Source organism: Palaemon carinicauda, chromosome 21 (assembly GCF_036898095.1).
Source record: "Palaemon carinicauda isolate YSFRI2023 chromosome 21, ASM3689809v2, whole genome shotgun sequence".
NCBI classification, from domain to species: Eukaryota; Metazoa; Arthropoda; class Malacostraca; order Decapoda; family Palaemonidae; genus Palaemon; species Palaemon carinicauda.
The window spans coordinates 2,972,089-2,989,913 of record NC_090745.1 but is presented as its reverse complement, the minus strand read 5'-3'; the positions used below and the strand labels follow the sequence as shown (position 1 = coordinate 2,989,913).

Below are 17,825 nucleotides of genomic sequence, written 5' to 3'. Positions count from 1 at the left end.
ATCTTTTGCAGGCAATCTCTGGTTCAAAATTTATGCTCCAATAACTCTCCCTTCATGGAATAATTTTCACTTTGGATTTTTTATGAATAAAGATCCCCATAATTGGATTTAACTCCCTAACTGTACATAAAAGACTTTTTAGTTTAAATAAAACAGGTTAATAAATTTTGTACCTGTATATTCATAAATTTTTTAAGTTACATGAATAAGAATACAGTACATCTCCAGATTTTAATAGTACAGATGAGTAGGCCTAGTACCTGTATATATTTGGGAAGAAAATTAAGCCTTGATATTTTTGTCCTAATTTCATTCATACTGTATTGCAGATGGTCGTTTTTACTGTTTAAATTCCTTACCAGTTAGCTCAGGCCATGTGGTCCCAAACATGGATAGTTAAGGTCATTTGGAAAAGAAGGATGGAAGTTCTTGCCTATGAGCTTTTCTTTGATATAGTTACACAAATAAGAAAATGGTAATTTAGACAAAATATTTTTTTCCACATTGGGAATAATTCTACAATACTGTACTTGATTGTGCACTGTTGATTAGTAGGGCACAATTAGAATTTGACTTTTCAAACATTCAATTAAAATTAGAATTTACTGAATTTATTTCGCAATTTACTTCTAGGTCATATTGTTTATATCTATGAAGCACAAGGATTTGCTGTTTAACAAAAATTCTAAAATATTCCTTTCCTGTAATAACCAGGCTAAAATCTCCAAGCACCTGATACCTAGGGAATTCTATGTCTGGCAAGCTAGCCACTCTCTAATCTAGCAGCAGAAGGGTCTAGAGTAACTAAAGAATCATCACAACTGTTGCTGAAGGCTTTCTAGGGTTAAAGGCCACTCATGAATGTCAGAAGCAAGGGATAGTGACAATGCCCTACAGACTGACCATATATTCATATAATCAGTGCCCAAGCACCTCTCCACTCAAGCTAGGACCAGGGAGAACCAGGCAATTGCTACTGATGACTCTGCATGTAGACCTATAGACTACCACAAACACTCCATCCTTAGCTCACAGGATGGTGAGGTTGCAGACACTACAAGAAACTAATGAGCTTGAGTGGGACTCAAAACCCAGGCAGGGACATCTCCAATAGACCACAACAACCCTATTATCCCTACACCCAACTTGAAAAGTTAGGTTAGGGTTGGCAACTGGGCTGGTAAAATCAGAATTAATACCTTTAAATGAAGAATCACTGGTCTTCTGAGATTTAACAAAGGAAAGTTAAGAAGTTAAGAACTTTCGAAGCTCATCATTATCAAAACTTGGCTGGTCAAGTTCTGTATTATATAATGGTGTTGTTGTGTCATTATCGACCTCATCCCAACTATAATCAACTAGCATAGTTTCCTTTTACGCTTTGAATTTTTAATTTGGTCAGCAACCTTTGAAACTTACTTTTTATGAGAGGAACAATGAGGAATTTACTCTCCTCACAAATGTTATTTAAATCACAGTGCTGACCCCGACAAGACACACAGACAATGTGGATCATGATCACATAGAAACAATTTCTTTGAACAGTCCATGCAGTAAGAGATAAAATAAAACAAAATTCAAAATTAAATTTGATTGTTATTACTCCAAGTAGCCGTCAAACTTACACAGTGAAATGGCAATCATAGGCTCAAATTCTATTATATTGAAAATAATAAAAACTAATACTTGGTAAAAGCACGAAGCATACCAGAATAATCCTGGGACTAGAGTAATTTAAAAGAGCAAAACAAATACCAGGAATGTAGCCATTTAACACTATGTATACAGAAAAATAACAAGCGCTGTGTAAGACATCAATAATGCTCTGCTTAGATATGAAACTTTTGAGGACCAAGAGACAGCGACTGGCTAGCTCCCCAGATGTAAAATCTTCAAGGCATAAGGGGCCTAGGGTTCTAGCCCAGTGATTACAGAAGAGGGTATAAAAGCTTTTTGTTAAACGTCGAAAGCTCAAGCTTCATAGATAAAAGCAATATGACCTAGAGGTAAGAATTATCAAAACAAATGGGTATTGTGTGGTTCAAAACAATTCAATAATCTGATTTGCTTCAGAACTCACACCAGTCCTGGGTAAGATCCAAGTTTTTCAGTATTACCAGAAATTACAATCTACAGTATTAGGGAAGAAACATTATCGAAAGGAATTGCTGGGTTGAGTATGAGGACGAGGTATGTCCAACACCTCAGACCGAAAATACAAACAATACGGTATAGCTAAAGAATAAAAAGGCCCTTTTGAAAGCTCTGTACTCTAGTATAGGCAGTAGACTGTACTGACAGTGAAACATTGTATTAGATTATGTAAATCATTAAATAATACAGTAGTAATTTTAATCATATATGAAACTCACTATTTTGAGATTATAGCCAGGGGCTTTTAGTATGTTCATACGTATTCAGTGATTTTGACTTGAACTTCTTCATTACATTTATTCTACTCAGAAAAAATTAGCTGAAATTCTTATAGCTTAACTATTATCTGTCTTAGACCTAATTTACAATCAATCAACAGCTAAGGACATAGCGGTGAGGGGATTTGACACATCTCCACGACGTGTGCCACTGCAAAGAAATACTGGCTGCTATCTGATACTTCAACAGTTTTGGGCAATGGTTGTTAAGAAGGTACTTTACACGTGCAGGAATATACGACTCACCATTGCCCAGGTAAGTTTTCAGTTAGATATTATTGCCTACATAATGATAAGCAAGATGCACAAGTTTAACAGTATTTGGTGGATTATGAAAAAAGGACTGTACCTAAAGTATACTTGTTTTTCTCAATAATTTTATCCTGAAATATTCAAACAACTGTGAACATTGCATCTTAAAACTTAAAAATGCTATGCAGTGTATTTTCATTTTTCTAGTTTTATTAATTGTTAAGAATGATACCTATGGAAATTAATTCAGAGATAAGTTGCCACTCATTATTCTAGAACATTTAACTGGCTGCTTAGAAAGAGCAACCAATGCCATAAGCAAAACTAACATTCTATTAAAGGTTGCTAAGTATATATAAATAGTATTCAATATCTTTGAGTAGCATGAATATTCTTCATTCAGAGGTAACCAGTCCGTGAAATTACCCAACCTTCAAATGATTTGGGAACATGGAGTATCTTTTCTTTCTTTTAATTTGAACCTTATGGGGGAGGATATAACTTAGATTCACTGTAGTACTGTATAATAAATAATATAATAAAAAGATTTTTGTTTCTTTGGCTTCCAGCAAAAAGTGCCCTTTTTTTAATCTTTAAATAGTTATTATTTTTCACTGTGTATAGTTGTAGTGATTTTACCACTAGTTTACTTTTCAGAACATCATCCCAGTCGCCTTTTTAATCCTAGCATTACTTGTGATTGAAACTATACCAGGGGTGAATGATTCTCCTCCAAAAGTGACCTTTACATCTAAGGTATTTATATAAATCTAGCTTTAAAATTATGAAATATTGGTAAAATTGTATTTTCAAGATGATAAATTGCTTACACAAGAGGATCATGTCTGAATAAAAATTGTATTTTCCTATTATAGTGTAATAATGTTAAGAAAAAGATTTAAAACTGTAATGTTTATGACTTTGCTCCTAAATTTTCTCAGATAATAAGCACTACTCACATTTTATATAGGTTTAGTAAATTTTATCGGTACTGTATACTGTGTAATGCCCTCGGTAATTTCTCTAGTTATAAATCTTCTTTTCTCTTTAATGGTTCTCAAATATTTAGTGAAGTCCTGTAATCCTTATCCTGCATATAAAGAATTCCATCGCTAGTTTTCAACTTGAAAGTTCCTACATGAAATTAAAATCTACATGATCATTATCTCAAATATGAAATAACATTTATTATTCGTAAAAACATCATGATTAATAACCAAATAAGGTCAAAAGATAAAGAGCAAAATTTCTTGTAATGATAGATCAAATTCGTTTGCTGTAATGTCGCCCTAACAATTTATCCAGTGCGGGATAGATATCTATAATTCATTGGAACATTTTAGTTCTTTCTTTGAGTTTTGTCTTATCAAAATAATTTACAACTTAATTAAGTTTCCAAGCATGGTTCAATTAGATATCTTTATTCCTCATGTACAGTAATAAAACATGATTTTGACTTTCAGAACTTTGATGGGACGAGTACTATGCTTCAGGTTCAGAATCCAAACAATTTAACAGGCTTGCTAGTTAAAGCACTGGATTCATCCATTAAGTCGCCAGATAAAATACAAAATATAGAGCCAAGCATCACATTTTCTACAGCATTATTGAATCAGGTGAGTAGATATTCCTATACTTCTCCACTCCTAGTTTTTGCCCATAAAATTCTTGGCTTAGAACTGTACTAGAGTTTTATACTGTGTCATCAGTACTTCGTAAGTATCTATTCTAGGTATAATAACTAGAAAGTAATATGTTGACAATTATTATTACTATTATTATTATTATTATTATTATTATTATTATTACTGGGTAAGCTATAACCCTAGTTGGAAAAACAGAATGCTATAAGCCCAGGGGCTCCAATAGGGAAAGTAGCCCAGTGAGGAAAGGAAATAAGGAAAAACTACAAGAGAAGTTTAAGAATACTAATATTAAAAATATTTCATATATCATATACCAAGGCACTTCCCCAAATTTCTGGGGGTAGCCGACATCAACAAATGAAACAAAACAAAAAAAGGGGCCCTCTACTCTCTATGTTCCTCCAGCCTAACAAGGGACTCAACCGAGTTCAGCTGGTACTGCTAGGGTGCCACAGCCCACCCTCCCACATTATCCACCACAGATGAAGCTTCATAATGCTGAGTCCCCTACTGCAGCTACCTCCGCGGTCATCTAAGGCATCGGAGGAAGCAGCAGGGCCTACCGGAACTGCGTCACAATCGCTCGCCATTCATTCCTATTTCTAGCACGCTCTCTTGCCTCTCTAACATCTATCCTCCTATCACCCAGAGATTCCTTCACTCCATCCATCCACCCAAACCTTGGCCTTCCTCTTGTACTTCTCCCATCAACTCTTGCATTCATCACCTTCTTTAGCAGACAGCCATTTTCCATTCTCTCAACATGGCCAAACCACCTCAACACATTCATATCCACTCTAGCTGCTAACTCATTTATTACACCCGTTCTCACTCTCACCACTTCGTTCCTAACCCTATCTACTCAAGATACACCAGCCATACTCCTTAGACACTTCATCTCAAACACATTCAATTTCTGTCTCTCCGTCACTTTCATTCCCCACAACTCCGATCCATACATCACAGTTGGTACAATCACTTTCTCATATAGAACTCTTTTTACATTCATGCCCAACCCTTTATTTTTTACTACTCCCTTAACTGCCCCCAACACTTTACAACCTTCATTCCCTCTCTGACGTACATCTGCTTCCACTCCACCATTTGCTGCAACAACATACCCCAAGTACTTAAACTGATCCACCTCCTCAAGTAACTCTCCATTCAACAAGACATTCAACCTTGCACCACCTTCCCTTCTCGTACATCTCATAACCTTACTCTAACCACATAAACTCTCAACTTCCTTCTCTCACACACACTTCCAAATTCTGTCACTAATCGGCCAAGCTTCTCTTCTGTGTCTGCAACCAGTACTGTATCATCTGCAAACAACAACTGATTTACCTCCCATTCATGGTCATTCTCGTCTACCAGTTTTAATCCTCGTCCAAGCACTCGAGCATTTACCTCTCTCACCACTCCATCAACATACAAGTTAAACAACCACGGTGACATCACACATCCCTGTCTCAGCCCCACTCTCACCGGAAACCAATCACTCACTTCATTTCCTATCCTAACACATGCTTTACTACCTTTGCAGAAACTTTTCACTGCTTGCAACAACCTTCCACCAACTCCATATAACCTCATCACATTCCAAATTGCTTCCCTATCAACTCTATCATACGCTTTCTCTAGATCCATAAACGCAACATACACCTCCTTACCTTTTGCTAAATATTTCTCGCATATCTGCCTTACTGTAAAAATCTGATTCATACAACCCCTACCTCTTCTAAAACCACCCTGTATTTCTAAGATTGCATTCTCTGTTTTATCCTTGATCCTATTAATCATTACTCTACCATACACTTTTCCAACTACTGTACGCTTAACAAACTAATACCTCTTGAATTACAACACTCATGCACATTTCCCTTACCCTTATATAGTGTTACAATACATGCACAAACCCAATCTACTGGTACCATTGACAACACAAAACACATATTAAACAATCTCACCAACCATTCAAGTACAGTCACACCCCCTTCCTTCAACATCTCAGCTCTCACACCATCCATACCAGATGCTTTTCCTACTCTCGATTCATCTAGTGCTCTCCTCACTTCATCTATTGTAATCTCTCTCTCATTCTCATCTCCCATCACTGGCACCTCAACACCTGCAACAGCAATTATATCTGCCTCCCTATTATCCTCAACATTCAGTAAACTTTCAAAATATTCCGCCCATCTTTTCCTTGCCTCCTCTCCTTTTAACAACCTTCCATTTCCATCTTTCACTGTCTCTTCAATTCTTGAGCCAGCCTTCCATACTCTCTTCACTTCTTTCCAAAACTTCTTCTTATTCTCTTCATGTGAATGACCCAATCCCTGACCCCACCTCAGGTCAGCTGCCCTCTTTGCCTCATGTACCTTGCGCTTTACTTCCACATTTTTCATATATAAACTATAAAAACTTGAAAATAACAAGAGGAAGAGAAACAGCATATAATAGTGTGCATGAGTGTACCCTCATGCAAGAGATCTCTAACCCAAGACAGTGAAAGTCCATGGTACAGAGGCTATGGCACTACCCAAGGCTAGAAAACAATGGTTTGATTTTGGAGCATCCTTCTCCAAGAAGAGCTGCTTAGCACAACTAAAGAGTCTCTTCTGCTGCTATCTCAAGCCTTAAGATATTTCTTATTGAGATGACATTTACATTTATTTGAATTTCTTATCTGTTCATAACAGCAATGAAGTACACCTCACTTTTAACTCCATCAAGCAAATATGAATCTTTATTTACCTATTTGTAGGATCAATGTTTAGGCCTCAGCAGTGTATTCAGATATATCATTGTAGTTTTAACTAGTTAGCAAATACTATACTAATATTCATTATCTTAATTAGGGTATACTTTTGTTGATGCTATTCTCTTTACTAATAGTTGTTATTCATTTATATATCATTGTGTGTTATACGTTTTCTGCAAGAAGAAACTCTTGATAACTTTAAACTGTGTAACTTTCGTCCATTGAATGTAACATCTAAAAGACATTGGATGTAGTAGGCTAAACAACACTAAGCACCATGGCTCCAGTCTCCAGATAACTGAGCATTATCTATATAGAGGAATTCATGGGTGTTATTCTGTCAAGAGTACTGCTATAGTGGTGAGACATAGTGAGATATAACCAATCAAGTACTGCAGCTATGGTTCATAGCTATATTCATCCGAGCATTTAAATAGGATCTTATGGCCATCTTTACTGTAGTTGCTCCTTGGTGAATCTTCAATGCGAAGGGAATCTTCAAGTTGTATTTGGCTAGGGCCATCAGCCTCGAATCTCTTTCGGCATTGGACAGAAGGGTGATAAGGTGCTTGGCATCCTTGAAATCAGATGTAACTTTTTATTCTAGAATAATGAAAGACTTGCTGGACATAATCTTCAAGGAGAGTTTTGTATTGTCTCTGTCCAGAACTTATTTAGCATGATAATTATCATCATGAATCTGTAGCTCCAGGATTTCTGGAAACATCTTTGAAGCTTCCCCAATAGCCAAAATAGATTTTCTCGGGTCTATTAAAAATATACATGAACTTCTTTCATAAAACCCTTACAACACCTGTAACTTGAAACAAATGCCCTCTTTGTAACCCAAGTCTTTAGACTAATCCATGAGAAAGGCAAAAAAAGAAATGGCCTTTAGTATTATCAGAAGGGAGGATAACTTAGCCCCACCTCAGGTTCACATCCAGAAATCAGATAAATGGCCATTTCTCCTTCTCCTCCATGACAGGGACGTGCAGCCTTGTTTTTAATACAAACTAATTATGATAATGCCAAAGTTGTCCTCTTTAAGTACACTTACTAATTTCTATGGATGTCAGCATGCGGAGGGGATCAGAAAAAAGTATAGACGTACAGTGGGATGAAAGACTACATAGCCTTTTTAAAACCTTTGAACCCCAAAGAGATCTGTTGCTTATATGTCCATTACAGAGGTTACTAAAGTTTTTTTTTCACTAAGGATGTTAACTCCCTAATATATTTTCAATCCATATTAATTTAAAAATTGTAGAAGATCTTATACAGTACCAAACCTTATGGAGTTATTTTAATGAATCTTCAATTATGTATTTACATGTACCTTCACTATGATGATAGTCAGATCATAAGTCCCAAGGATTATTATTATCAAAATGAGGAGATTTACCAGCAATGAGACAAGGTCAACTCTTAGAGGGCTGACTGTAATAAATTCTGGAGTGATAAAACATAATATACAGTATATATTGAATACTGGGTAAGAAATACAACAATAATAACAGTAAATATATGGGATTTCTCAGATCGTTTATTCATATCCTTATTTCCTTTTCTCACTGGGCTATTTTTCCCTAATGGAGCCCTTGCGCTTATAGCATCTTGCTTTTCCAACTAGGGATGTAGCTTAGCTAGTAATAATAATTATAATCATAATAATAATAATAAAAATAATAATACAGTAATAATAATAATAATGATAATAAAAAAAATAGTGACACAATGTGACAAATAGAAATTTAAACATACAGTGGTACCTCTACATACGAATTTAATTCGTTCCACAACCAACTTCGGATGCAGAAAATGTTCGGATGTAGAAACGAATTTTCCCACAAGAATACATGGTAATTCATTTAATTCGTTCCTCAGCCTAAAAACCCATAATAAATCCTTAATAAATGGCTACACATAATTACACATAACAATAACATAACTGCATAATATGAAAGAAGCATGTAAAAAAGATAATTATAAAGAAATAATAAATAAAAAATGTGTTTTATTGCCACTTTACCTTAGAGACAGGCCAACGCAGGTGTAGGATTTGCTACGCCAGGAGGAGAGGACGATCGGCGAGAAGGTAAACATGGTGTTAACATGTTCGTTAAATAAATACTCTCTCTCTCTCTCTCTCTCTCTCTCTCTCTCTCTCTCTCTCTCTCTCTTTTGTTCTTCTTCACTGTTAGTGTTAGAGACGTCTATTAATTTTTTCTGAGAGAGAGAGAGATTAAACAAAAATTAGAGATTAAACAAAAATGTGTTGTGTACATATGATTTTTAACAGCGTTAACGAGTTGAAAGACAGTTAAATGTAACTAAAAAAACAATATCAGCGAATCTGAATTCCTTTATTAACTAAAACAAATATTGATACAAACACACTCGTGTGCGTATGCGCAAACACACACACACGCACGAGGAGACACGATCGGTGAGGAGGTAGAGATGGTGACTGCGATAACATACAGTAACTTACACTGCGGAAAATTTAATCTAACTTAGCTTATTTATTTTTTTTATTTCTATATTTCATATTTTTTACATTTTTTCTTTTGATTTTTTATTTTCATCACTTTCAGTGACAAGTTACGGTATGTTATCGCAGTCTCCATCTCTACCTCCCCCCCCCCCGACCGTCTCTCTTACTGAGTAGTAATTCTTGCACCTGTGTGTGTGTTTGTGCATATGCACACGAGTGTGTTTGTATCAATATTTGTTTTAGTTAATAAAGGAATTCAGATTAGCTGTTATTACTTTCTTAGTTACATTTAATTGTTTTTCAACTTGTTGACGCTGTTAAAAATCATATGTACTCTAAACACATTTTTGTTTAATCTCTCTCTCTCTCTCTCTCTCTCTCGGAAAAAAAATAATAGACGTATCTAACACTATAACAGCGAAGAAGAACAAGAGAGAGAGAGAGAGAGAGAGAGAGAGAGAGAGAGAGAGAGAGAGAGAGAGAGAGAGAGAGATATTTTATTCAAAGAACATGTTAATGCTATGTTTAGAGAGAAACAGAAAAAGAGAGAAGTCTTATTTAAAAGAGCTTGTTAATGATATCATGGTTTTCTTTGCTTCACTTTTTTCTTTCGTTCTGTTCATCACGCTGGCCCTTCTCACAAATGATCGTTGCCAACAATCTCTTTGTCCTTTATCCCTATCAACAAAAGGCGTTCTATCTCTTCCAGGGTATTGCTAAGATGTCTTGTAATAATGGTGATCCCCTTCAATGGTTATTTGCTTTAATGGCTGCCTTCAGCTTGATGATCCTCGAGATCATAGGCCTATTCCGGCCATATTGTTTAGCCATACAGTATCACTTACATGCACACTGCTCTCATGTTTTTCTATAATTTCTTGCTTCAATTCTAATGAAAGAATTGCCTTCTTCCTGTGCTGAAACTTAGCTTCTTAGGCACCATGATTATAGGTAAAATCAAAAAGGAAATGTGAGAAAAGGAAGAAAATAAGCACTGTTAATAACAGACCAAACAGAGGACAACCACACGATACACACAAGAATAGAGAACTGACTAACTGAGCACTCGACGCTCAATGGCGTAATGTTTACTTCGTGTGTCGAAATAAAATTCAGGTGTAGAGTCAAAAATTTGCTCGAATTTTACTTCGGATGTTGGAAAATTCGGATGTAGATACGTTCGTGTGTAGAGGTTCCACTGTATCTATAAAACCTATTTTTCTTGAGAACGTTAAAATCTTAGAAGCAGGAAAACTCTCAGAATCCGATAAAATGTCAGACAAACTTTTCTGACCAAAACAAAAATGCCTGTCTTTTAAAAACCTTATGATCGGAAAAAAATGTGTTGTAATGTTTAAATAGGGTCACACTCACTGCACCTGGGAACTGTCTCATGAGGTGCGCGCATTAAAAATTCATGGGTTAATTTCGTATGACCAATCTTGGTAAAATTACTTCTGTACTTTTAACTTAATGTACTGATGATTCCCGTGGAGAAATAATTGGATGTATTTGTTTTGATTTATTATTTTCAGATTCATTATTCCCGATGGAGTTGTTATTTACCCATTATAAAATTACAGTTATATTATGCAATGTATTATTAATATAAAGGCATCAGAAAATTAATGAATTTACATTGATGAAATAAAAATTGCATTTTTCTTAAAATTACTTTTAATTTTCTAACCAATTTTTTCCCTAACTTTATTCAGGCTGAAAAAGATCTACCAACATTCAACCTTCACTGGATGGTTGGAATTCAGCTTGTTGGAGACGATCTTGGGGGAACTGCAACGGTTTTCTTCAACGATCAGCCTTTCCATAATCCACCTTACGCACTGACAACTATGACTAATGCTTTGGCGCGAGCAATTACTGGAAATCCAAAGGTGCAGATCACAACATCAAACCATCCACTGCCCAGAACTGATTATGATAAAGTGAGTTATGTATTATTTACAGCACTGTCGATGAATTTCATTTGTACAGATTGGTTGTTCTGTAACTTTAACTATACTGGTATATTTGCTGCATGTTTCCTTGGCATTCATGCATCCACATTTTAATATTGTTTGAAATATCTAATACTGTATTTATACTTTGGATTTAAAGGACATACAGGGCTTGTTCATCATGTTTGGAGTTAAAAATCCGACAATAGTCCTCTAGTTAGATGTAATATGTTAAAGTGATGATTTCTATTGTGACAAATTTTAACATAATACAATGTACAGTATTATTCAAAACTTGAAAGTACAATAACAATTTCATTTATTAGTTTATGTAAAGGCAGATAGGGTATATATGAAAAAAAAACTTGTCTAAGATCGAAACGTTAAATTCTTAATAAGATTTGTATTGTAAGCTTTAATTTTGTCCCTTCAGGCCATATCACAACATAAGCTATAGAAATACAGTACTAAATTGAAAGAAATTAATATCCTTATAATTGAATTAGAATTTTTAAATGTGCAAATAAATTCTACAACTCCAGACTTTCTTGGGATCTGCTTGAAGAATTTCCTTTTTAGTGAAAAGCAAAAATCAGGTTAAGATAAAGTTAATAATATTGAGCAGATAAGCAAGTAGAGTCCTAATGGAACATATGAAAAGTGAAAAGGATAGAAGCAAGGCACTGATCTAGAAGTTGCAGAGAACCTTTATTGGGGAATCTTTAGTATGTACTGGAACAAAAAGTCCTAAATATTAAAAAAGTTATAAATCATGTGATGAATTGAGACAAGTGACACTATTAAAATGGGTTTGATATACTACTGATGATGAGTCGTTCGTGCATATTGTTGCGAGTTTTCTAAGTACAGTACGTGGTTCAATTTACACATAACAAATACCTTAACCCTTTTACCCCCAATGGTACGTACTGGTACGTTTCACAAAACTCATCCCTTTACCCCCATGGACGTACAGTACTGGTACGTCCTTGCAAAAAACTGCTATTTACATTTTTTTGCATATTTTTGATAACTTTATGAGAAACTTCAGGCATTTTCCAAAAGAATGAGACCAACCTGACCTCTCTATGAAAAAAATTAGGGCTGTTAGAGCAATTTAAAAAATATATATTGCAAAATGTGCTTGGAAAAAAAAAACACCTGGGGGTTAAGGGTTGGAAAGTTCCAAATAGCCTGGGGGTAAAAGGGTTAAGATTTTAATTACCTTTCCTGCACATTTCATTACTTTTCCTAATCCCTAAAGGAAGGAGTCATTTGAAAAATTCATTGTGCATTTGCTGCATTATGTGGAACTCCTTGTTTTTAATTCTTGCCAATCCTTTCCGCAGCTAACCCAAGATATGCGGCAGAATATTGGATTTCAAATTGGTTTTAACTTGGCATTTGGCATGTCATTTTTAGCAGCTTCCTTTGTCATCTTCTTGGTCCAGGAGCGCAGCAGTAAGTACAGAACTGTTTGAAAAATATCACAAAGCTAGTTTTCTATTGCATTATATACAGCAAAATGTGCCATATATCTAAAGCCTTTTAGAAATAATTAAATTTCTTTTACATTTAATGACAAATTTTTTTCTTTCTTTTTAGCTAAAGCAAAGCACCTCCAGTTTGTATCTGGAGTCAACTTTGTTACGTACTGGGCAGCTTCTGCTATCTGGGACTACATAATCTTCATGATTCCATGCTGTTTGTGCCTTCTTTGTCTTTTTGTGAGTATGAAGAACTGTATTTATCTCCTGTGTAAAGCATACAGTAATACCTCAGGATACAAAATTAATTTATTCCGGTGTGGCTTCCATAACAGGAATTCGTATAATGAAATACAACCAAATACATTTGAATGATTCAATATACTTAACCTGACAGCGCAACTTTTGTTTCGTATCTTGAGTATATTTTCGTAATATGGGGCGAAAAAATATTCGTATGTCATTTCGTATGATGAGTTTTTGGTGTAAAGAAATTTTCTTATCCTGAGGTATTAATTTAATGTTTTTAAGTATTTCAGTATGATTTATAGTGCTGTATACTATATCTGTAGAGTATGTATAATAGTACTGTACTATATATATTTAATTTACAGTATCTAAAATTTAATTCCACATACTGTATTGAAAAGGAACAGTTAAAAAAAAACAAATATTCTCTTAAGTTTGCACTACAGTATAATTCAAATAGAATTTACAGATACATGTATATTCTTATGCACTTTATTCTCACAAATGTTTTATGACGATTTTAGAGTTCTGATGCTGGAAACTCACTATTCACTGATATAGTTACAATGTGTACTGTAGCCTACAGCATATAGATACTGTACTAATACAGTACTGTGCAGTTTTCTGTAGCTTTGTATGTAGTGTGTTCATCTTCAGACATAAATACATATTGTACTGTACTGTTGCATATCTTCCTTCATTTCATCATTACAACATTTTATATAGAAGGAATGTTGTGAGAAGGATAGGTAGTGGTAGTGGTAGTGGGGAGGGGGCAGTAGCTGTAGAGAACGACACCTCATAGTAACGGGGGATGTTGACGAAGGAGAAGATTAATTGGTAAGGGACCTCTGGTAGTGGTTTCACACGCCCCAGTTTTTATACCGACACCCTATAAGGGTGAGCGAGCTGGGTATATTCCTGGCATTCCATGCAACTTTTTCTCTGGTATATTTAGCAGTATTTATACCTTAGAAATTGTGCTTTAAGGAGCATTTCACTGGGTGACACAGGTCCCTCGCCCAGAAATAGATTTTTCCTTCGTCATAATCCCTTTATTCAATATAGCATACACAACACCATTTAGTGTAGAGTAGTACTCTACATAAACTGCACAGTTATGTTTGGTGACAAAGCTGGCATTTGAAACGGATAATTCAAAACAAAATTCATACTATTTTCACATTAAACATACTTTAATTTTTGCAATATAGTTCTACAGCATGTTTTTTTCAAAATACCTAAAGGTATGGTTTAAATATTTTTGTTTATGTCAGTATAATTTCTGATATTATTTATAATATTCATTCAAGTATGTATCGTACTTCATTTTTTTCTTCACTGTATTATTGTTATTATTATTACTTGCTAAGCTACAACCATAGTAGGAAAAGCAGGATGCTATAAGCTTAGGGGCTCCAACAGGAAAAATAGCCCAATGAGGAAAGGAAACAAGGAAAAATAAAAATTTTAAGAAGAGCAACAACATCAAAATAAATAAGAAACATATCTGCATTGTAATTTTCTTGATTATAAAACTATTCTTAGTAAAAACTAACATAAAAAACAATGGTCATAAGTAAATACAGTGCATTCCCTCTATCATTCAAATGAAAGAATCATGAAATGAACGAGAAAGTTTAACTTTTTCATCACAGACCTCTCATTATTTCAGCTCTCTGTATAAGTGAAATCTTTGCTTCTTCCTACAGTACAGTATTTGTAAATGAAATCAAGGGATAACATCAAGTATTTAGTCTTTATTACATCTTTATACAGTAGTGATTTGTTCTACGTTATGCTAATTAGAACTTAACACCCTTTAGGTTAGAGTTCCCTTGCTTGAGGGTCCTTGGGCACACTAATGTTGTTACTGTTCTTAAAATATTTTATTTTTCCTTGTTTCCTTTCCTCACTGGGCTATTTCCCCTGTTGGAGCCCCTGGGCTTATAGCATCTTACTTTTCCAACTAGGGTTGTAGCTTAGCAAGTAATAATAATAATAATAATAATAATAATAATAATAATAATAATAATAGCCACATTATTTCAAATACTGTTTACTACTGTATATTGCTCATTGGTATCTTATATTTTAGTCTTGAAATGACTAAATTAATGATAAAATTATCTGAAACACAAATATTACATTTAAAAATCAAATATCTGTTCTAACAAGCATTCCTGTTCTTTCAGGCCTTTAATCTTGATGGTTTGAATGGAGATCAGCTAGGAAAGATAATGATAGTGTTCATCTTTTACGCATGGGTAACGCTTCCCCTCATGTATTTGTGTTCCTTCTTGTTCAACATACCTGCATCGAGTTTTACAAAAATGATTATCATCAACATCATAACAGGTAAGAGATTGGAGTAAAATTTCATCACATGATGATGCGATGGCTAAGTTTAACTTTCCAGAACTAACTAGTTACTATCATTGTGGTGACATATTAAATAATAGTAGCAAAAGAGAGAGAGAGAGAGAGAGAGAGAGAGAGAGAGAGAGAGAGAGAGAGAGAGAGAGAGAGAGAGTGTGTGTGTGTGTGTTACAAGGATTTTGGATGTTTCAAAGACTTTTTAGTCCATCCGCAGAAACTCCACTTGCTCTTTAGTAGAGCAACTTACTTTAAGTTATTTAGAGAGTTCTTATGATCTTGACTAACTTACTCTAGAACTCGTTTACTGTGATACTGTTTACTACATCTGCTGGAAGTCTATTCCAAATATTTGCTATTTTGTATGTAAAGAAATTCCCACATTGAATGGTGTTGTATCTTTTCATTTCCAGTTTGTATCCTTAAACTGTCACCAACTGAGATTAACACCTCAAATTAATCTATTCCTTCAGGTATAACAGTGACAAGTATTAATGCTTTTTGTAATGGATGTTTTGAAGGGATGAAAGCTAATTAACTTAACATTTTCATTATTTTCCCTTTAATTTATCCAATTGATTGAAATATAAAGTAATGGCTTTGATTAAGTAGAAATATTTAACTGGATTCTAAGTTGAAAGTCTTAGATGATTATCAAAAATAATTTTCTTGATGAAGTGCACAGTTACATTTTAAGACAGCATGAACTGGGCATTATGCAAAGGTTTCCATTTAAAGCTTTGCTCTTGATAATATCTAAATCTTCATTTAACTGAAATGTAAGAAATAAAGGTAAATCTTGAAAATGTTCCCTTGCACAGCATCTAATTTACTTGAGTTTTCCGTACAGGCATGGCCACTCTCATCACGGTAAACATTCTGCGTATACCGGACCTAGAACTTCGAGATGTCGCTGAATATTTGGATTGGGTATTCCTTCTCTTTCCCTCCTATGCCTTGGCAGCAGCTTTCACAGACCTGTATAGTAACTGGCGTTTCACGGGCATTTGCAAGAGGGAAATATTTAGCCTCTTGTGTGGTCTGAAGGCCTTTCCCAATCCATGCTGTAAAAGTAAGTTATGCTTCTTTCTTGGGCTTTTATTATAATTTTTTAAATGCTGGATGGCATGTACTTGGAATCATAAGTCAGCCTGCTTGAAGAGCTAGGCAGTGCAGATATGCAATTGTCTTCTTGTGGTATGAGTAAAGAAAAAGCATTAAATTTCATAGCTTAGCCCTTTAAACTGCACACAGTGTATTAGAGTTGATCCAGTGATTTAACTTATTAATTTTTCTATGACGTAAAACCTAATAAAATACACTGATGCATCTAATGGATATGATAATTACAATCTACTGTTTTATGAATAATTAAGATCTATGAGGAAAAAAGGTTTATTAAATTTTCCGTGATGTGAAACCTAATTAGTTGATTGAACTTGCAATGCTGTACCCCTATATTCTATTCTAAATATACGCAACATTCTTTTTTCAGCTGCTGAGAATTGTGGTAATTATGGCTGTGTTAACTGGAATGAAAACTTTGTGGCATGGGAATCGCTGGGAATAGGTCGTATGCTTGTGTTTATGGCACTTGAAGGAATTGTGGGCTACATTATTATTGCATTAATTGAAATGAAGGTTTTCCAGGAAATACAGTATTCTTTGACTCGTCTTTGGCATAAAGCTACTGTTGGAAAGGTTGTAGGTATGTACTATTTAAAACAATTTTTAATTTACATGTACGGTATTATTAATATTATAGATAACCAAGGCCATTTTTTCAATGTTCTATTTAATTTTTTCATATTTTTTCCATGATTTGAAATATACTTATGTTAACAGTTTAATTTCCATAGTTTATACTTATACTGCTATTAATTAGCAAAGTAAAATGTACCTTGATAAAGTTAACATTTATATACCAGTGTTTCCTTTCATCACTGTCTTTGTCAAAGAAACATCTATCTAAACAATTATTATCCTGTGCTTTATCAAATTTCTTTGCCTCTTGAATTAGCACTGAATATACTTTTAAAGCATTTTGTTAAAGAAAAAACAAAAAAAAAAGTTATTCAGGTGAAGAAATACATTCTGAAGATATGTAATGAGGAACACAAAATAGTATAACTCATTATTACCAGGTTACTTAGTTCCATAACAA

The 17,825-nt window shown here is 34.4% G+C and overlaps 1 protein-coding gene and 1 long non-coding RNA gene across 5 annotated transcripts in view; one reads left to right on the top strand and one right to left on the bottom strand.

Moving 5' to 3' along the window:
• The window catches only part of LOC137615161 (uncharacterized), a 179,809-nt gene that overhangs the window by 89,059 nt on the left and 72,925 nt on the right, over positions 1 to 17,825 (bottom strand). The gene's annotated exons all lie outside the window — the stretch shown is intronic.
• LOC137615157 (phospholipid-transporting ATPase ABCA3-like) overlaps positions 1 to 17,825 on the top strand; it is a 503,547-nt gene that overhangs the window by 462,076 nt on the left and 23,646 nt on the right. For all 4 annotated transcript variants that reach the window (XM_068344795.1, XM_068344792.1, XM_068344793.1 and 1 more), the window contains 9 exons: positions 2,534 to 2,688; positions 3,342 to 3,440; positions 4,148 to 4,300; positions 11,310 to 11,537; positions 12,899 to 13,010; positions 13,155 to 13,276; positions 15,481 to 15,643; positions 16,512 to 16,733; positions 17,157 to 17,369. In XM_068344795.1, the coding sequence (XP_068200896.1) occupies positions 2,534 to 2,688; positions 3,342 to 3,440; positions 4,148 to 4,300; positions 11,310 to 11,537; positions 12,899 to 13,010; positions 13,155 to 13,276; positions 15,481 to 15,643; positions 16,512 to 16,733; positions 17,157 to 17,369 (1,467 nt within the window). The remainder of the gene's footprint in view (positions 1 to 2,533; positions 2,689 to 3,341; positions 3,441 to 4,147; positions 4,301 to 11,309; positions 11,538 to 12,898; positions 13,011 to 13,154; positions 13,277 to 15,480; positions 15,644 to 16,511; positions 16,734 to 17,156; positions 17,370 to 17,825) is intronic.